Source organism: Tasmannia lanceolata, unplaced genomic scaffold (assembly GCF_043159265.1).
Source record: "Tasmannia lanceolata isolate RefF3 unplaced genomic scaffold, GAP_Taslan_0.1 ptg000044l, whole genome shotgun sequence".
Lineage (NCBI taxonomy): Eukaryota > Viridiplantae > Streptophyta > Magnoliopsida > Canellales > Winteraceae > Tasmannia > Tasmannia lanceolata.
The window spans coordinates 16,316,163-16,338,290 of NW_027518721.1; the positions used below are offsets into that span (position 1 = coordinate 16,316,163).

Genomic DNA, 22,128 nt, shown 5'->3' on the forward strand with positions numbered 1-22,128 from the left:
TGACAAAAGTTTGGAGTGCCAATACCAAATGCAAATGAGTTCAAATATGAGCTCACCCTCTTAAAAAAGAAGTCTTCTACTTTGCTTTATTTGTAAAAAGTCTCCTACAAGAATGCCCTGGCACAAAAACGGCAAAACTAAGAAGGAATTATACAGAAGATGATATACCCAACCTTATCATATGATAAATGTCATAATCTCAGACTAAACTTTAGTTTAAGAGGCTGATACCTTTTCAAAGCCAAGGAGTGGAGAGGATGAAAGAGTGAAGAAATGAAGCAAAAATAAGAAAATATAGACATGACGTACTAGGATCAACAAAGATAGTTGTATCTACAACTACAACATGACATCAATTGCACTTGCAAAGGAGAAAGCACTGAATAGGATACAGAAGATGATATCAAGGAAATTAACAGAACCCAATTGCAAAATACAACAGAAAACCTCTCTGCAGCAGCAATAGTATTCCGACCAGCAGCCATTACTGCCTACGCATATTTGATCTGACCTTAACATCGTAAGGAGAATACCGTTCTGGAGCAGGCATAAGCGCTTTCACATCTGAATAAGGTTTGGGAAATCTCTCATTGGAGGGCATTCTTGCTGTTGATTCAGAGTAAGGATAGGTATATCTATTGGAAGGAGGCATTCCCATTGCTGGATCCATGTAGGGTTTGAAATATGGTTTGTTTCCAGATACAGATGCTCTAGACCCAGATTCAATGTAAGGATTAGCGGGGTATCGATCAGTAGTCATAATCCCAACTCCTACATCAGAACTATGTCTTGTCAAGCTTAATCCAAAATCAGGATATGGCCTTGAGAAATCAGCTTGAGAAGAAGAACTGGATCTAAATCCAAAATCGGGATTTGGCCTTGAGAAATCGGCTTGAGAAGAAGAACTAGATTGCAATTCAGAAGGTACTCTGAACAGCCCAGTGCTCCCGAGAGGAATTTCCAAGGTATTACTGGCTTTAATAGCCCAATTCTGAGTATCTGAGACTGTTAACGCAGTCGCTTGGTTTGGTGGCATCGATCTATCAAATTCATTTTGCAGTGATAACTTGGCAAACTGAAGAGCCTCCAACACGCCCCCCAACGGGTTGGGGTTGGGGTTGGGGTTGGGGTTGGGGATTTGATGGGGCATTCCATATTGTGAATTCTGGCTCCCAGTTGATTCTCCTTTCGATAAATTCCCACCCCCGTGAAATGAAGAAGAGTCCTGTATTGGTTGGACCTCACGAGATCGGTGTGACACTGGCTGAAATGTTGAATAACCAGGCATACCAGTTTCAGGGCTGTTCTCTGAATGCTCTAGATTTTGCTTCCCTTTCAATTTGGCAACTGCGTGGTCTTGGATTGGGAAGCCAAATTCTTGAAAGCCACTGGGTAATTGTTGGGGCACTCCACGGCGATTCTGGCTCCTTGGCGATTCCCCTTTGGAGAAACTCTCACCCCCTAAAGAAGAGTTCTGTAATGACGGGATCTCAGGCGATCCATGAGAAAGTGCCTGAAATTTCCAATCACTTGACATTCTGTTGTCAGAATTCTTTTCTGACCAGTCTAGACTCTGCTTCCCTTTCTTTTTGGCTTCTTGGTATTCTTGGCCTGGGATTACGAAATCTTGAGAAGCATTATTGGCTACCATTTGTTCACCATGTTGGCCCAGCAAGTGCTCCATGTTCACATGCAAACCATGGGATCTTTGATCAGTAGGCATAAAATTAATTCCAGGAGTTCTAGATGTTGCGTCTTTGCTTTCACAAATATCATCTATTTTTGGCTTTGCTCCTCTGTCATAAGAGAGAATTGTGTCACCTGGCTGTGAGGTGTCATATGAGGGAATTGTGTCAGTTTGCTCTGGTGATTCTGTCTTGGGTTCATTCCTCTCTTCGGTTATATCTGACTGGTTGCCAGGTTCACATGAATCCTACAGGTTAGTAACCACATAATTTATTAGTCCATGACTCGTAAGAAAATTTATTCACAGAAGACAACAGCAGAAAATTTATAACTGTTGAAGAGATTAAAGCCGGGTGGGTAACAAGGCCACACCACTAAAGACGCACAAGCTGATTTTTTTCATTTTTGCTGAAAATAGTAGGTGCATATCAGTAGAATCACTGTCATCGAGTCAAACAACCATTTAAAGTTCCAGCAATCAAAACATAGAGCTTGCCTCTGAAATAACATGGGCCTATCATAAGACATAGCAGTACTTGATTCAAACAACTTGCTGCTAGGAACCATCATCATAACATATATCTTATAAGCATGTGTAGGATAAACATCACTAAATCTTAAGCAAATCAGTTGTGTGACTACTACATCTAAAGCACTGTGCAGTAGGAATATACACCATAGCAAATCAGTACTTGATTCACGCCAACCCAATTAGGGGAAACACGAATAGGAATTTGATTAGGAATCAAATTTGATTCAAAACTAAAAAGCGGATTTTATTTTTTATTTTTTGAAAAGGGGAGAATTTTTAGGAGCAAAAACGTCCCAACCTAAGTGGGAAAAACGTCCAACTCAATGTTCTCCCAATTTATGTTCTTTTTGGAATTCTATTAAAACTAGTTTTCAAATTAAGATAGAATTTGTGACAGATATTTTAGGAATTTCAAAAAACAAAATACTAATCATTATTTAAACATGGGAGGACATTTTTTGCAGCAATCCAACCTCTGGAAAAATCGTCCCCTCCTCCCTTTGAAAAATTCGTGCACTCACTCTCTTTCTCTCACATTCTCTCTCTTCTAGTTCTAGTTAAAAGAACACCAAAAGCTCCACAAAGAAAATTCGAATTTTCCCTCTTAGGTAATGATATACATCAGTACTTATACTGGAACAATAGTTGTTCCATAATTCATATCCCTTGGTGCAATTATAGGAATGTATCAGTTCAACTTGAGGGTCTGCAGTGTTGAGAACAATTGTGGCTGTTTAAGGAGTAGATCACGCAAAGCAAGTTGATTACAACTGTAGGGTATAATTCCTATATCTATGTATTTAATTTCATCACCATCAGATCATCTAGACCATAGGTTCCTGGGTTGACGGGTAAAATCGATAGAAAATTTTTATTCTATGCGATTTCTAGTTCCGCTTCACATAGCGATTTTGCCTGGGGTGAAAACCCTTCTAACACTTTCTCCATGTCCACCTTGCGAATCACATTGCTCCCACTCTTGTGTTAAAGATCCAATCACTCATTAACAATCGAGCCCTATTAAGAATTTGGCACCCATGGATGAAAGCACTCTGAAGCTAGGAGACAATCTTCCGAAGCATTAGTTATGCAGGGGAGGTGCGGAAGCTATGTACTATCTTGAAGGTAAGGTGGGTTTCAAGAGTGAACATTTATTTCAAAAAAAAAAAAAAAAATAACTGCCTGGGATGAGTACATATGAGTTCAAATCCTGCATAGCCTGTACATTCTAATCCAAATAGGCAGTGCTAGAAAAAATGACTTTCTTCACAAAGTTTAGAAGCGGAAGTAATTGAGTATTTTCCAAAATTCAACTAAAGTTTTCTGTCCAAGATACGGCCAAAAATTGTCTCTCGATTCCCATTGGATAAACAATCATTCATATGGTGGAAACACTCATGCCTAGGCCAGAACACGTATAAGCTGTGAGTATTATCATTATGGATTCCTTTTCACAAACCCACCGAAATACAATGTACAGAACATTAAAATGTCCTTCAACTTCTTTGAGCTTAAGCATGGAGGTGATCTGCCTTTAATCCAAAAATCCAACTATGTATAGCTGATTCATATAGGTCATGAATAACTTGGTTTTAGGAAATTAAGTCGACATGCAATTCGTAAACACAAAGACCCCCTGAAGCTGATCCCATTAGATGCTTCAAATGCAAGGCTTTTATAATGGATAAAATCTAACACAAAGGGGCTCAGTTAGGAGAGAACATTATGTCCAATAAGAAGACTCAATTTCTGCATATATTCGGCTAATTCAATTGGAGCTTAAAAGATGCATGCAGAAGTCCACCAAAAAATGTAGGCTTAATGGAAAATTTGAGGACTAAACAATTTCCCAATAGTTGCTGGAACCAAAACATTGAACCGGATTTGAACCTATATTCTTCATATGAACAGTTTATAACTCCATTTTCAGAAAACTACAGATCTGGAAGGAATCATCGTGATTAGAGTAGTTCATATTAAGATCTAATATTGAAGCAGATCCTTCCATTGTGAAACAAATAATAAATCAGATTAGTGATGAAGAGTATGTAAATGCAGTCCACTTATAGAACTATATTGGAGGAGAGGCAAAATAATCTCACACTAATTTGATTTCAAGATGCAATTCTAACATGCACAGTCACGATCCAGAGATGAGACTCTTGCTTCTTTTGATGTTGTTTGATTGATGTAGAAGGAGTCCAGCAGGGAGTTATCGAACCATTGAACTTTAATTACAATCCTTGATTAACAAGGAGAAAACAATGCTAGAAAAGGAAGAAAATCTGAGAAATTTCAGCTTACAATCTTCTTCTTCCAGGAAGAAATCTCAGCCATGAACCTCCTTCCATGGTAGGAAACTTCCTCCAAAACCCCTTGTTGGATCTAAGAGCCAAAACTCAAATTCAATTTCTAAAATTCAAAATCTAACTACAAAAGATGGGGCCTATTTATAGGCTTCCCAATTACACGACTAAAGTGCCCCTACTCTATGAAATGACGAATAAGGACAAGTAACCATATAAATGGTCTAAACTACCCTTAAGACTACTCTTAAGGACATGAAAACTAATGAAAATTGGGCTACCCAACTAACACAACATGTACCTAATCTGACGGTCAATCACTGGCCAATGTAGAGATTCCTAGGGGATGCTCCTGCATCAACAGGCCTCATCCGACCATCCACGACCATGGTTAGGATCTTGTATACACTTCCCACCAATCTAATAGGACGAATGTGAACACTGGTTGGCACCATCCCTCTTAGGAATGAGGGTGGGTCATTCTTACGAAGGCACATCTCACCAAAGAACTAAATGAGCATCTACAAGTCATCCTTCACCACCTCCAAAAATTCCTAAAAAAACACCATGCAAAAGCCATCCAGGGCACAATCCCTCTTCATACAGAAAACCACTTTCTTGACTTCCTCAACAGTAAAATTTCTCTCCAAATCTTCCTTTCCCTATCCACAATTGAGGCAAAGTTAATACCCTACAACTTGGGAAAGGCCTCCCTTCTGAAGAGAATAAGGACTCAGATTCTAACAATCTCCGTGAAAATGAGAGCAAAGTCATCACAAGACGGACTATCAATCAGCAAACTTTGAATATGATTCAATCTTCGTCTCGCACCGGGAATGTTGTGGATGTATGTTGTTCTACCCTCATTTTTGCGGAGATTGTTAGAATCCAGTAAAGCTTTTCTTCGGGAGCAGCCCCACCCCACACCCACTTAGCACGTAAATCCTTCTTAGAGAGAGTATTCTCCTCCTCCCTTCTATCCAATGTCACAATCTGACCCAAAATATCAGTCTTCCGCTGACCAACCCGTTTCAAGGACTTTCTCCCACACCTCCCCTCACCAATCACCAACCAACGGAACTAGCACTGATTCTTTAAACTAAGCCAACTCGAGTCGGAAGGGAACAGGGACCTCTTAAAAGAAATTGAGAAGAGTTGGAGAAAATGAAAGAAGAAAAAGGTTGAAATCTCTCTTAGGTCTACCCTATTTGCACTCTAATTTTTGCTCCCAGAAAAGAAAATGGCTTGGATTGGAATGAAATCATAGTTCCTTTCCTGATATGAATACATGCTCTGAAATCAGCTATACTATAAACCATCCCATGTTCCCCCTTCTCTCCAAGAAAAAGAATACCATTTTTTTTTAATAATAAAAAAAAGAAAAAGAACACTAAATGTCCAATCCAAAAAATTAACCAATATCCACATTTCTATTAATCCATGAAAGAAGGCATACTTTTTTTTTTAACTGGAGACATCTCATTCTTTCCCTGGTCGGTAAAAGAGAAAAAAAACAACTATGTAAGATCATTCAACACACTATTTCCATGAAGAAATCTCAGGCATGAACCTTCTTCCACGGAAGGAAAATTCCCTCCAAAAACCCCTTGTTGGATCTAAGACCCAAAACTCAAAATCAATTACTAAAATTCAGAATCGAACTACAAAAGAAAAGGAAAATGGCCTATTTATAGGCTTCCCACTTACACAGCTAAAGTGCCCCTATTCAATATGAAATGACAAAAAAGGACAAGTAACCATATAAATGGTCTAAACTACCCTTAAGACTACTCTTAAGGACATGAAAACTAATGAAAATTGGGCTACCCAACTAACACAACATGGACCTAATCTGACGGTCAATCACTGGCCGATGTAGAGATTCCTAGGGGATACTCCTTCATCAACAGGCCTCATCCGACCAGCCACGAGCATGGTTAGGATCTTGTATGCACTTCCCACCAATCTAATAGGCCGAATGTCAGAAAACTGGTTGGCACCATCCCTCATAGGAATGAGGGTCATGAAAGAAGCCCAGATGCTCTTATAAAGGCACATCTCATCAAAGAAATAAACGAGCATCTACAAGTGATCCTTCACCACCTCCAAAAACTCCTGAAAAACACCATGCAAAATCCATCCAGGGCACAATCCCTCTTCATATAGAAAACCATTTTCTTGACTTCCTCAACAGTAAAGTGTCTCCCCAATTCCTCCTTTCCCTATCCATAATTTTTTTTTTAAATAAAACATTTTCCCTATCCATAATTGAGGCAAAGTTAATACCCTACAACTTGGGAAAGGCCTCCCTTATGAAGATAATAGGGACTCAGATTCTAACAATCTTCGAGAAAATGAGAGCAAAGTCATCACAAGACGAACTATCAATCATCAAACTTTGAATGTGCTTCAATCTTCGTCTCGCACCGGGAATGTTGTGGATGTATGTTGTTCTACCCTCATTTTCGCGGAGATTGTTAGAATTGAGCAAAGCTTTCCTTCGGGAGCACCCCCACCCCACACCCACTTAGCACGTAGATCCTTCTTAGAGAGAGTATTATCCTCCTCCCTTCTATCCAACGTCGCAATCTGAGCCAAAATATCAGTCTTCCGCTGACCAACCAGTTTCAAGGACCATTTCTCCCACACCTCCTGATGCAGATTTTAGGCCTAAATAAGAGGTATATTTGCCCTTTAGATTTTCTAGGAATTTATTTTCCATGTTATTTAGTTTTTAGGATTTTATTTTCCATTTGAGGCAGTTTATTCTGTTTAGAGTTGTTATTTTAGTAGGCTTTTTAAGAGTTCATGTTTTAGTAGGATTCTAGTTCTTAGGTTGTTTATTTGCCTATATATGCCTCGTTACAGCTTATTTTGTAACTTTTGATGATTACTGATATTGAATAAAGATTCTTCTCCCCCCTAATTGTGGTTTTCTTCTTCTCTCTTCTGATTTCTTCTCTTCTCTCCTTAAATTCGTCTATTCTTCTGGTTATTTTCGTCTCTTCTTCAGGTTATTTTCGTCTCTTCTTCCCCTATTCTTTTAATTCTACCCCTTTCGTTTATTTCTCTCCCATTTCCTCAATTTTTCTTCACGGTGCTGGATCAATTTGGTATCAGAGCATACACAGCACGAGCTAATCATTGAGGAGATTCCATATCATTACATGAGCACACTGATAGCATTGCTTCTTCAGTAGATGCCCCGATCGAGATGATTATGGAGGTCGAGCCCGTCGATTTCAGTGCACAAGATGACCATCTTGATGCTGATGATGGATTGATACTGCCCATAGTTGTTTTGCCGATCCAGGAGGAGTATGTTGCGATCTTCCCAACTAGTTTACTTCTCCAGCGCCGATTCTGTTCGCATGAGTCTACATAGGCACTTTCTTCCCTCTTCTTCCGCCAACCTTGCAGATGCTTCTCTAGATTGTCTCGAGCGTTAGACATTATGATTGCTTCCGCCGGATTACGCGTTCTACTACTTCAGTGGATTGTTTACATCTTTGACCCAGGTGGACTAGAACTAGAGAGAGAGTTTTTTTTCAACCGAGGGAGAATGATGCAGATTTTAGGCCTAAATAAGAGGCATTTTTGCCCTTTAGATTTTCTAGGAATTTATTTTCCAAGTTATTTAGGTTTTAGGATTTTATTTTTCATTTTAGGCAATTTATTATGTTTAAAGTTCCTATTTTAGTAGGCTTCTTTAAGAGTTCATGTTTTAGTACGGTTCCAGTTCTTAGGTTATTTATTTGCCTATATATAGGCATCTTTACAGCTTATTTTGTAACTTTCGATGATTATTGATATTGAATAAAGATTCTTCTCCCTCTAATTCTGGTTTTCTTCTTCTCTCTTCTGATTTCTTCTCTCCCTAAATTAGTCTATTTTTCTGGTTATTTTCGTCTCTTCTTCAGGTTATTTTCGTCTCTTCTTCCCCTATTCTTTTAATTCTATCCCCTTTCGTCTATTTCTCTCCCCTTTCCTCAATTTTTCTTCACGGTGCTGCATCACCTCCCTTCACCAATCGCCAACCAACGAAACTAGCACTGATTCTTTAAACTAAGCCAACTCGAATCGGAAGGGGACGAGGACCTCTTAAAAGAAATTGAGAAGAGTTGGAGAAAATGAAAGAAGAAAAAGGTTGAAATCTCTCTTAGGTCTACCTTATTTCCCTTTGATTTTTGCTCCGAGAAAAGAAAATGGCTTGGATTGGAATGAAATCATAGTTCCTTTCCTGATATGAATACATGCTATGCAATCGGCTATAAACCATCCCATGTTCCCCCTTCACTTCAAGAAAAAGAAAACCGTTTTTTTAATATTTAAAAAAAAAAAAAAAAGAATACCTAAATGTCCAATCCAAAAAATTAACCAATATCCACATTTCTATTAATCCAAGAAAGAAGGCATACTTGTTTTTTACTAGAGCCATCTCATCCTTTCCCTTGTTGGGAAAAGAGAAAAAAAGCTATGTAAGAGCATTCAACATGCTATTTCCATCTACCTCGGTTTCTCAAATTTCCAACAAAGAGAGAACAAAAAGCGTGCAGTGGTCATACGACAAGAAATGCCATGGGGATGGATATCTTTTGTTAACATTGTAAGTGACCACATAGCGTCGGTCCAAAGAAGAGATCTTTGCCAGGAAGAAGGACATCCACATAACAAGAAAAATAAAGGAGATTACATTGAAAGCAGTCAGTTTCTGCACCCTCCATAAAAAAGGACCATTTCAAACATAAATGGGTTTAGATGCTATTCAAAGGACATTCTTGCCGACAAAATGTGATACCCAGTGGTTCTGACAGTCTGAAGTAAATAGTTTTTAAGGACTTGACAAAAACCAGTGTGTTGGACGAAAACTCAACCAAACGTAAAAGGGAATCGACTCGGGCAAGTCAATAATAGATGCAGCCAATTTTTCATGTACTTGGATGAGACAGGAGTTTTGACTGACTTACTACAGAAAAACTCAAACACGGACAAGAACTTGGCCATGTCGAAGGGAGTTGACCAGATTCAATCGATGATTTTATTCAAGGAGTTTTTAAACAGTGAATCACGACAAACAAATTCAAGAATGTTCAACTTTTATCCTAATTTGTAATTTTCAATGACAATTTGGAATATTGTGAATTACTGATTTTATAGGCAACAATCTCTTCTTCTTTTTTGTTAGGTAAGATCTGGAATTCAACCCACTTGTTGAATCTGGAGATTATTTAAAATCAAGTAAATGCAACAATCTGAACATTAGCACGGAGGGATCGATGTTCCCAATAAAGAGAGAGCACAAACAGTGTGGATGGTCATAAGGCATGAAATGACAATGGGGATGGATTTCTTTTGTTGAGTAGAACATCTATCCTCAGTCCAAAGAAGAGTGCCTTGCTGGGAAAGAGGAGTGGAGGCTATCAGCTTCTACACCTTCAATAAAAATAAATTCTTCAAAGTTAAAAAAGGTTTGTACGCTATAAAAGGGATATTTTTCTGGAAAACTTTGATACCAAATGGCTCTGACATTCTGACATGCAGTATTTAAGGATTTCACAGAAATATTTTATAGAGAAGTTTAAATTTTAAGCTAGTTGTGATTTGAAATGATAAATTGGGATAAATTTTGAAAATTACAGATTTTATAGACAAAAATTCCTTTGTTCTTTGTCAGGTAAGAGCCAGGGTGAATGGGGTCCCTTTTAGAAATGGCTATGGAGATTTGGGCAGGAAAGATCATTCCTGTGGAGTAGAATTATAGAAAGTAAATATGGTGCCCTTTCTGGTAATTGGCTTTCTGACGATTGCTATAGAAGTAGTAGGTTGACGGTTTGGAGTGATGTATTGAAATTAAAGCAAAAATTTGAGCTAGGGATTAGATTCAGAGTTTCCAGGGGGACAAAATCAGGTTTTGACTCGATAAATGGTGTTGATGGATCTCCTCTATCTGTGGCTTTCTCCAATCACTTTTTGATGGCATCGGATAAAAATGCTCCAGTCAAGGATTATGCAGTGGATGGCAGGCAAGGTGTCTTGGAAAATCAAGCTTAGAAAGAACTTTTTTTATTAGAAGATCCATAGCATGGCTCGACTGTTAGGCATTCTAGAATCCCGCTATTTCAAGAGAAGTGGCAAAGATAAGAGGGTTTGGATATGGTGCTCATCGGGGTCTTTCACTGTTAAATCCTTTTACCATATTCTTGTTCCTGATTGCTTTTATTCTCAATTTGACAGTGTGAATTATCCCAACTCTCTGTCATCCCCTGTTTCAGATTCATCTCTAGCTCTGATTTATGGAGATGCTGGTGGGAGATTTGTGTTAGCAATGACAGGAATGAGGCTGAATCTCCTCATTGGACTCGCCCCTAGCCCGGGTTTCCTAAAACTTAATGTTGATGGTTCAAGCTTCGGCAATCCACGGCTGGCTGGAATAAGGGGTCTTAAGGGATTACAGAGAGTTGACTAAGTAAGCTTTCTCTGGGCCAATTAGGGTAACAGATTCCAATGAAGCTGAATCAAGAGCAGTTTACAAGATATTAGAATAGTGGATGAAGGTATTCTTAGCTGTTTTATCGTGGAGGGTGATTCCTTTAATGTGATCCGATTGTTGGATGGAAGTCATTCTCATACCTGGAGATTTGTTGAGTTGATAGATCAGATTCAGGAGAGAACTTCAGGTTTTGGTGTTAGGTTTCAGAATGTCAAAAAGATCAACCAGTGGGGAGGCTGATAAGTTGGCCCGTGCTGGGTTGGGAGGGCTGTGTTGGAAATTTACGATTTTTTACCACCTTGATATTAGTCTCTCTTGTATTTTTTTTGTATGTACTTTTTCTTGTAGCCTCGACCATCTAGGTTGTGGGCTGTTTCCTTCATATTAATATAATTTTGCTCTTAGCCATTAAAAAAAAGCTGGTAAGAGCCAGGGTACCCACTTGGGGCTGAATTTGGAAATTTTTTAAGTCAAGTGAATGCAACAATTTTTGGTCTATGAACACCCAGCTTGTTTCCAATCACATTAGCAAGGCAAGATGACAAGCAGTTGACAACTGTTGGGTCACAAGGTGCACTTATAAACTCAAACGTCACATTTTGATCAAATCGTTACATTCTGCTCGTGGACATGCCAGTTTATCTTTATCTCACACCTGAGATGTGTGAGATATTTGTGGAAATGAACGACAATGGAGTGACAACTGCAACAATTGTGAAAAACAGTATGGTTTTCCCTTGGTCCTTCAATGAAGGAGGCCATGGCCAGTTAAACACTAATGCTGCATGTTAAATATGCAAGCATATCCTGCATCATTGCCCCAAGGAAACTGTCTGACTAATATTGAAATCGAAATGACAAAATAGACTTTGGTGTTTATTGGTTTTTTAATGCCATAAACACTTCGGTTTTAACACCCGACGTGCAAAAGAAAGCAAGGATGTGGATGGCCAGCGAATGCTATAATGAATGAATTCAGACGTACCTTGTAATTTTCCAAACAAAGCATAACATGGTAGAGAAGCACTGAGGATGGGTATATAAGTTTACAAGAACAGCAGCCATGGTGTATAAAAACGTGGATGGGGCGCGGAACGCGGCCGACGAAAACCCTAGTCGACCAGGCACGACGCGGCCGGGTACTCGGTTGACGAGGTCATACTTCGGGAGAGTCAAAGGAATTTTTTATTGACTATGTAGGCCAAAACGTGGAACGTGGATGCGGCACAACGCGGAACAGGGACAATGTAAAAGAGAGTCGACTCGGGGGAGTCGAAGCGGACGTGGGGGAGTTTTAAAACTATGGCCACGATTGTCAGTAAACTTCAAACATATAGAATCTAATAGGTTTTGCATTACCTCTAACCAGCCATCTATAGCATGCTGTGAAAAAATAAAGGTATGTTTCCTCAATAAAGGTCATCATCATTCAAAAAAATGATGAAATGAATGTTGAAAGTTGAAACCAACTTACCATTCAAAAAAAAAAAAGTTGAAACCAACAGATCAGCCAATAGGTGCAAAAACTAAGCAAGACAAATAACCTTCACTCAGTTCAGTGACTCGTCCTATACTAAACAACAAGTCTCTTGCTCCTCCATGGATATGCGAGCGAGCAGCACAAGCAAGATGTCTTGCATGCACGGTGGCATTTGTCTCTCGACAACTTCCTTGAAACAAGAAGAACAATTATAGGTTGGATTATAATTAGGACCCAAGATTAAATTGAAAACAAGAGGCAATGTGGTATGGAACAGTTCGGTCTGCAACTACAGTAATTCATTTCTGGAAGAAACTCATATTTAGTGAAGAAACAAGGAAAAATAGAATCAGAATTGCACCATGATTTTCTGATCCATTGACTTCTCTGTATCATTTTCTGTTAAGGACTCAAAGTATAGCAATTGGAATTTATTTATACTTGCATTTCTGCAATAAAATTTCTTAGACAAGATTTAATTCACAGACTTCACAATCGATTAAGTAATACTACCTCAATGGTTTTGGAGTTTGAGCTCTCTCTTCACTGAATAACCGACATTTTCAAAACAATATGAAATCCACAATAGAAGGGACATCTCACTGATTTGGGACCTCTGAAATTAAGTGGCTTTGTTTATCACAACTAAAATTGAATTTGAGATTGGGTAGAGCAAGAAGAAAGCATACCGGAGTACAGCTGTTATTCTCTCTGAACTTCTCTTCCCATTCTCTTTGAGCATTTTCTTCTGCTTCATACTGACCTATGAGCCGAGCCTGCTGCTCTAGTGCTTTTTCCATCTCTACATCTCTATCACTCCCACGAATGCTGACATCATTTTCTTTTCTTTGACCTTCTAGCTGGCATGATATTAGGCCATTTGTAAATGCATTGTCGTCCTCATTTTTAGAACCTTCATTTGAGAACTCAGGTCTATCATTGATGTGGTTATTTATATGTACCACGCCAACAGCCTTTCCATTTTCTTGTGCGTCAAAGAGGGGGGGTGCATCACTTATATCCTCAGCCGCTGATCTGGCAACAGAAAAGCCGACTTATGAGAAACTTCTGTGCAGAAAAAAGGATAAATAAATACATAAATCTCCGACAAAAAGATAAGGTGCTTAAAAACTGACCTTGTTTCCCGTCGTTTTATCTTGCGGCAGGACTTCCCCAAACGTTGTTTCGGAGAAGACCCACCAGTAGATAAGAAGGTTCTCTGCCTCTGTCTAGCTTGACCAGAATTCTTTTCAAGGGAATTTGGAAAATTACTGCCACTTTTCCAAGATAAGCTTCTACCCAGGGAGGGAGAACCTTCAAGCTCCGAGCCCGACAATCCATCCTCCACATTAGTTCTCTTCAATAATGAGGTCAAGGAGCCTTCCTCTTCCTTTACGGAATTATTATTTTCTTTTGATTCACTGAGAACCCCATCTTGTTCAGAGCTCGAATCAAATGCTTCGGAGAGGTCACTGATCCCATGGTTTTCCAAGATCGAAAGAACATCTGCTGCTGCCTTTTCAGCTTTCTTTCTCTGGATACTCACAATTTTTAGATGTTCTTCTAGTTCCACAACCTACATTATCAACAGCACAAATTATTCAAATAATTAAAAGATTAACCAAGAACAGGCATTATCACACTGCAGTAATACTTAAAAGAAGTCCAACAATCAAAAGGAAAAGATCCACACAGTATACAAGGAGAAAAACACATTAATAATAAGAAGGCATAGGGCATTGCAGCATATACAGTTGCAAAGCTTCAAGAAAATTCTAGATCAGAAAACCAAAATCAAAATCAAAAGAAAAGATGCAACAACAGAAAAGACGAATGAATCCAATTATTCAGAGGTACATATAACAACGAAAAAAACAAAGCTAAAAGCAAGCAATTCATTGAACTAACCCTTTTAGCCAGCTGATCAGCTCTCTGTCTAGCAGTTCTGGAAACAGATCTTTCAGACAGTAACCGAGCACGAAGGAACTCAATAGTCATTGCTGTGGAGTCCTCCATAGCAGAACCGTTCCTGAAAACCGCAAAAACCATAAACTCAGCTGCCGCTCAAAGCCCTGACATCCATGCCCCTGATTCAAAGTCCCTAAATATCTCCCTCCAGCAATCAGGAAAGTCAAGGCAGTGGAGACGATATTATGTTATTCACAAACAAATCTTAATCCCAACATATAATATTCAGCAGACACCCAAAACCCCACAATTTCTCCACAATCAATGAAACAAAAGCAGAATAGAAAATTCAAAGCAACCCCTAATTCTCATGCATTCCAGATGCCCAGGCATTTTATAAATAATCAGTACAGAAAAAATACAGCATCCACATGCCTTCCAAAACTTTCATTACCAAAACCCTGAATTCATCAACAATCACAAAATCAAAAGAAACATGGAAGATTCAAAGGTAAGCCCAAACTCTCAAATCCCATAAAATTACCCACAATTAAAAAATTAAAAGAAATTTTAAAAAATGTACAACTTGTAAAAAAAGCAATAACCCTAAACTTAAATCCCCAATGTTACCACACTCTCAAAACCTCTGATCATACCTCACTTACCAAACCTCGCACTTACCAAACTAAGTCCCTAACTCGCACTTACCAAACCTCTATTCCACACACCCTGAAATATATATACATGGAAACCTAGAATAAACATGCACTCGGCAAAGAACCATAAATCCAATACCTTCCATACCTTGGCCTGAACTCACAAAGTAAATCATATAATAGAAAAGCAATCCAAACACAAAAGAAGAATCAAATGCAGACCCTAACCTTGAAAACCCTAATTCATAACACTAAAAAAGAGACTATGAACATCTCCATGGGCTTGATACAGAATACTAAGTCTCATACTTCCATAAACCCTCAATTCACCAATAAGCAGTAAAGAAAAGCTATAAATAATTAAAATCAAATCATAAACCTAAAAAAACCCTAATTCATAACACTAAAAAAGACCATGAGCTTCTCCGTAGGCTCGACACAAAACACAAAGTCTAATACTTCCAAAAACGCTCAATATAACAAATAACTAAAACAAAATCCTAAACCTGAAAACCTTAATTCCACACCATGACAGTAAATTTAAAAAATACTGAATTTCGCAATTTACTCTGTAAAGAACCCAATCTCTTGTACTTTCCCAAACCCGTGAACCTAGAAACAGAAAATTAAAAAAGCAATACTACACCCCCCCCTCCCCCCGCCAAAAAAAAAAAAGGAATTCTCCACACTAAGTAGCCGTACAGTTCGCCAAGCCCTAAATGAACTCAACAGCAGTGAACAATCTAAAATGCTAAAACAGAATAAAATGAAACAAAATCCTAACCCTAAAACCTTAATTCCCTAATACTTAAGAAACCCCAAATTTCTGCATACAGTCAGTAAAATAACTAATTCATGTACATCCTCAAACCCTAGAATTTGCCCATAAACATAAAAGCAAGCCAAAAATAAGATAAAACCCCATAATTAAAAATTATAATAAATTTTAAAAACACAAAACTTGTAAAAACAACATTAACCCTAAAACTTAAAACCCCCAACGTTGATTGTGAAAATGAAACCCTAATTCCCTAATACTTAAAAAACCCAAACCTAAAACCCTAAAACAGAATAAAATGAAACAAAACCCCAATCCTAAAACCCTAATTCGACTTAAGAAACCCCGGATTTCTGCATACAGGCAGTAAAATAACTAATTCATGTACATCCTCAAACCCTAGAATTCACCCTCAAACAGTAACCCTAAGACTTAAAACCCCCAATGTTGATTGTGAAAATGAAACCCTAATTTCCTAATACTTAAAAAAACCCAACCCTAAGACCCTAAAACCCTAAAACCCTAAAACAGAATAAAATGAAACAAAATCCCAACCCTAAAACCCTAATTCAACTTAAGAAACCCCAAATTTCTACATACAGTCAGTAAAATAACTAATTCATGTACATCCGCAAACCCTAAATTTCACCCATAAACATCAAAATAAAAGCAAGCCAAAATCAACCATGAAACCCTCCTCTATACACTCATTAACTGAAAAAAGTACAAAAGATTTGTCTTTTCCTACTTACCTCTTATCTTTATCCTCCTGATCTTCTACAACAGAGTTCTGCATTACCTAACTGCATCAAAGATACTCAAATCAGCTCAAAATCAGTATTTTTCATCACCTAAACTTAGAGAGAGAGAGAGAGAGAGAAAGAAAAACCTGGAAAGTTGATTCGGGGACTGAGTGGAAAACCCTAGAAAAGAGAGGAAAGAATGATGAATTTTTTTTCCCGGTTTCGAAGGAGAAGACAAAGGAGCGTATTTTTGTTCTTCCATTTGGCGTTTGGGATACGCGCAGGAAGCTTCTTTTAATCGATTGTTTCGTCTTCTTCTGGAAAATTAAAAGTAAGGACCGGAAGAACAATTGGGCATCAGAGTCTTCTTGGTCTCTCTCTGTCCTATGTCTTTTCTGGGGAAAGTACGGAAATGTCCCTCATTATCCGGCCTAATCACAGATTAATATGGGCTTGTAGGCCTTGATGTTTGGGGGTGCCCATTAATGATACTTGATCAGAGTGTGGCCCATGTTTTAAATCACAGTCACTTAACTGGCTTCATGAATTAAGGACAGAGGTTATTCATGCTGGATATCAAATACCACCAATTTTGTTATAGAAGCAGTTACAATTACAGCACTTTGAGAAGAAACAATAAATAGTTTGAACAATCATTACTGGATTAGATCCAAAGGTTCCTTCTTCACCTAGCTACAAGGATGGAACTCCAGATATGGAAAGACAGACTGTGGAACCTAAAAGGATAATAGGAATTGATAAATTGAAAAAGGAAAGAAAGAAATGGTCAAAATGGAAATTCTTTTCAAATCCAATTCTTTTATTCTATAGTTATTCAAAGAGAATTTCATTTTTGAATGAAGTTACACGACACAGTTCTTCTGACTATTACTTTACTCATGAGTTCAATGAATCTGTTGATTTGAAATCCCGACATTGGTAGATGTCACAGATGATAAATCAATCTTCTTCGTTTTTCTACCTCTGCTACTCTATCTTTGTCAGTGCCGTCTATAATGACTGATGAATCAAGAACTTTCAATTGGAACTGATTCTGTCAATTGGTATTTTTTCTGATCATCGCATCTCTAAGTGCTTTATAAACATATGTAAAAAAAAGAAGAAAGTATCTCATTTAGCTCCTTCATGCCCACTATAACTAGCTCCCCCCGAACACAGCTTTCAACTTTCATCGTATTGTGCTCTCCAAAGAGCAACTCTTCTCAAAATCTCAATCAAAAGGTGCTGAGTTGGAATCCCATTCTAAGGATTCTTGCGGTTCCGGAGGATCCAGCTACAGGAGAACCAAGAACGGGAAGCTCTCCCCCTTTTTCAGCCCGACTCTTTGGTCTTAAGAATGCTGGTTTTAAGAATGAGTGATTGCCCTTCTCCGACCCTTACTGCCCAACCGGAGAGCGGACAGCTAATTCGTTCCACTTATTGAACAGGGTCTATGGTCGGTCTGTTAGAGAATGAAATCAAATCAAGATCAAATACTCTGAGATTAGAAGATTTGATTTGATTAGGCTATATTGGTTGATTGGGTTAGATTAGGAAAGTGTATTAGATTAAGATAATGTCTTTCCATAATTATCTTATTCTCTTGCTATGTTTATCATTTGAGTGTTCTATAAAAACACTCATTGTGCTTAATGTAAATCATCCAAGATTAATATAATTTTCTATTATTTTACATGGTACCAAAGCCAACGATCTCCTTGGCTTGACCACAACCTGGAATTTTCATTCTCCGGCGGACGGCCGGCCAATCGATCCGTCCACCGACCAGCATTGATCTCCCATCCTTCCTGGCATAGGCCGGTAGTACCCGTCCGCCTCCACTTTTGTCTTCTCCACATCATGTGGCCCCGACATTGCAATCCCAGTCTGCATTTTCACCTTTGAAGCATGTCTGGCTGAAAAGCCTACGTTCTGTTTCCTCCCAACATTCCCACCGTGCTTGATGCTTGGTATATATGAAGCAACATTGGCAATCCTCCTTCCTTCCTTTACAGTTGATGATAAAACTCCTTTATTTTATTATTTAATCCTCACCTTCCACCATTGCTTTTACAAAGCCCAGGATGCCAAATTTGACATGCACACATCCTCTTGATAAAAACAAAAATTTCTATTAATGTCCCATTTTTTTCTTTTGCTAAGTAGCAATTCTGAAATTTATCATGGTGCTAGATATTTGCCGCAAGCCATTAATTGCCGACCATTGGTTTCCTTTTTTTTTTCTTCTCTCTTCTTTGGTCCATCGTGACCTATTTCTTGCCATTCTGGCCGGCATCGGTCCATAGGGACCATTTCTTACCCATTCTGGCATCGGTCCATAAGGACCCATTTTTTGCCCATTTCTGCATCGGTCCATAAGGACCCATTTCTTGCCCATTCCGGCATCGGTCCATAGTGACCCTTTCCTTGCCCATTCCGGCATCGGTCCATAGTGACCCATTTCCATAAGGTTCGGTCTTCAAAATCGGCCTAAATTTGACTCGCTCATTCAGGCTTGAGTCAAATCCAGTTCATTGAAGCTCTTTGAGGCTCATCTTTCATGCGACAATCACTTCGGCAATATCGACAACATACATCAAACGGGCATCAATCGTCGCAGTGTGCATCAAAATTTACAAATTTTTCTATTTCTTTTTGGGGATATCTATTGTAATCAAACGTATATCGATTTTCAATCCATATACATTTGAGGGGGCATATTAGAGAATGAAATCAAATCAAGATCAAATATTCTGAGATTAGAAGATTTGATTTGATTAGGCTATATTGGTTGGTTGGGTTAGATTAGGAAAGTGTATTAGATTAAGATAATATCTTTCCATAATTATCTTATTCTCTTGCTATGTTTATCATTTGAGTGTTCTATAAAAACACTCATTGTGCTTAATGTAAATCATCCAAGATTAATATAATTTTCTATTATATTACAGTTTGAATTTTGAATTCAAAGTTAGCATCACATGCTTTGCATATTTTACATGCGCTAACTGCAAGCACACTGGTAGTTACAACCGCTTGTATTTTGAATTTGAAATTTGTACCACATTGTAGACACCCCTTTTTGACCGAACCATAATAACTGGGTTTAGGTTAAAACCCTAGTAAATTAAGGTTTTTGAGTCTCAAATTCTATCCTAAGCTGGGTTAGGATCTCACCAGGATCCCCATAAAATTTCATCTAAATCCGTGGTCGTTTGTCTAACAAAACAAGTGTCGTAGTGTATATATAGTGTGCGGTACAAGGGGAGTGGATCGGTCAAATCAAGGGCTGTCCTTGCCATGCAAGAATCAATATAAAGAGCTAGAAAAGGGGTTGCCCATGGAAGAAAAGAGGGATGTATTCATCAAGCCGTGAAAAGGGGGTTGATATAACCCGTTTTTTGGCGCAACATATTTGTGCGCCCATCAATTCTGGTGCGGCCATCATTTGGGTAGTGCCAATATTGATAGCCAGTTTTTAATATAAAAGCTAATAAAAAAATAGGGGAGGGATTCTCATCTAAAACAGAGAGAAAAAGAGGAGAAGAGGAAAAAACCCATTTCCCCTCTCCGATCATCTTCTCCGATCGTCTCTCTTTCTCCGACCATTCTCTGTCCATTTTCCGGACGTTTATACTCTCCGATCTGTTGTGGAACCTTGAGATCCATCTCTTTTCTGCATCTAGAATCCTAACTCATTAACCCTAACCTCTACTTCTTCTCCGGCAAATCCTTGCCGGATTCCGGTTAAATACCGCCCAATCTTCATCTGCCGCAAGCTTTCCTTCTTTTTCCTTTGATTAGATTTGTATTCTTTTGATCTTAACTCCTTTAAATCCTAAATCTCAAATCTAAATCTCTAAACCTTAGGTTATCTCATCCAAACCTTAGTCCAAACTAGAAACCCTAGATCTAGAATTAAGGTGCAGAAAATAAAGGGAAAGGAAAGATAGTTATCAGTCAAGACTGGATCTCTTTGAGACTATCCAGATCTATGCGATTATAAAGAAGAAAAATCTCAAGATCTAAATGTTGTCTTGCATAATCATATTAGGAAATCTGAGAGAAAAGGTAATTGCTCTGTTCTTTGCTTTAATTTCTATGAGACAAATGTTGTATTGACTAATTGATATGTCTGTGATAATAAGTTGTTAAGAGCCTCTTATTTTATCAAATCTGTGGATAATTTCAAGAAGCTAGGTAGCTGAATTATACTGTGATTCAGCTATTTTGATGCTAATAAGGACAGGTAGACAAATTCATCAAATGATGATCATGTAATCATGTCCTGTTGATGTATGAGTTCATTTCTCTGTCTTTCTGAGATATTCTTATAAATGTTCATAGATCTGTTGTGAATAGCCTCTGAAATTCGCGTATGATGTCATCCTTTGTTTTTGCAAAGTTGTAAAACTTGTATACTCAAATACTTTGAAGTTTAAGATGATGTTGTATAAAGTGTCAGATTACTTTTATGCTCATTTGTTTTTCAAAACTGGTGCATCATAAAGGTGATTCGATTTTTATTGAAATTGTTATGCTCTATTAAATTATTTTCTCATAGGTTGATGTGTTCTGTTCTCATGACTTGAATCATGTCTCGAAATTTATTAAGAATGTAAACAGTAAGAGGTAATTATGTATGTTGTCTGCCTCCATTCGTATCTATGATGCTCCATTGGATTTTGTAGGTCCATTGGCCATGTTTCTATTTTACAAATGGTGATTATATATTTGAGATAATTATATAGTAACTTTTATTAAACTCCTAAAGTATTCAAATTATTTCTTAGACTCCTATTCTATTTAAATTCTCTTTCAGTTCATAAACCTTTGACAGCAGTTTATATTTCTTAATGTACTGAATTAATTTGAGGGTTTAGGCTTTTCAAGTGTTTTTCCTTTTAATTGCCAATCCAATTGTCTACTCAATTGTGGTGTTTTGGTCTACATATAGAATGCATATGTAATAATTTTTTATTTTTTATTTTACATTGAAGCATCACACTCTAATGATGAGCACTCACTTGATAGGAAGATACCTAACAGTTTACAGATTGTATGCTTTGGAATTTGAAACCATTTTGTATTCTTATGGACATTAAAAAAAATGGTGTAATATATTCCCATTGTGTTGAAATAATATGAAAAATCAATGTAGTTCATTATTATTATGCTGAATTCAACATTTGTGCTATTTTCTGCTTGTTTGGAATTGTATGCGTAATGTTCATAACAGGGGAAGGATGGTTGTCAAGCATGTTATAATTATAGAAGATTTGCATGTATTGTGTTCATTGCATAGCCTGGAACTTGTTTATATATATATATATATATATATATATATATATATATATATATATATATATATATATATAGAGGAAACTGTTGGTGAGCTTAAGCTCACCAAACTTATGGTGAGCTAGCTTGCCCAATCACATGGGGGCCCACTTTGTTAGGATGATCCAAACCATTCATTTAAAAGTCCCTTACATAGATGGGGGGTGTACCAAAAATCAGCTCCATAGGATCATCCTAACCCCTCCATT

At 37.9% G+C, this 22,128-nt stretch overlaps 1 protein-coding gene across 2 annotated transcripts; it reads right to left on the reverse strand.

Moving 5' to 3' along the window:
• Positions 1 to 165: 165 nt before the first annotated feature.
• On the reverse strand, positions 166 to 16,935 carry LOC143863580 (transcriptional regulator ATRX). Of its 2 annotated transcripts, XM_077374288.1 has the most exons (6): positions 16,726 to 16,935; positions 16,589 to 16,639; positions 14,403 to 14,523; positions 13,631 to 14,070; positions 13,184 to 13,529; positions 166 to 1,933 (listed from the first exon to the last, which is right to left on the reverse strand). In XM_077374288.1, the coding sequence occupies exons 2-6, from the start codon at positions 16,630 to 16,632 to the stop codon at positions 485 to 487; spliced, it is 2,400 nt and encodes a 799-aa protein (XP_077230403.1). In that variant the 5' UTR covers positions 16,633 to 16,639; positions 16,726 to 16,935; the 3' UTR covers positions 166 to 484. The 2 variants fall into 2 exon arrangements, with proteins under 2 accessions (XP_077230403.1, XP_077230404.1); XM_077374289.1 differs by lacking the exon at positions 16,726 to 16,935 and having other exon boundaries at positions 14,403 to 14,633; positions 16,589 to 16,613.
• Between the last annotated feature and the right edge of the window lie 5,193 nt (positions 16,936 to 22,128).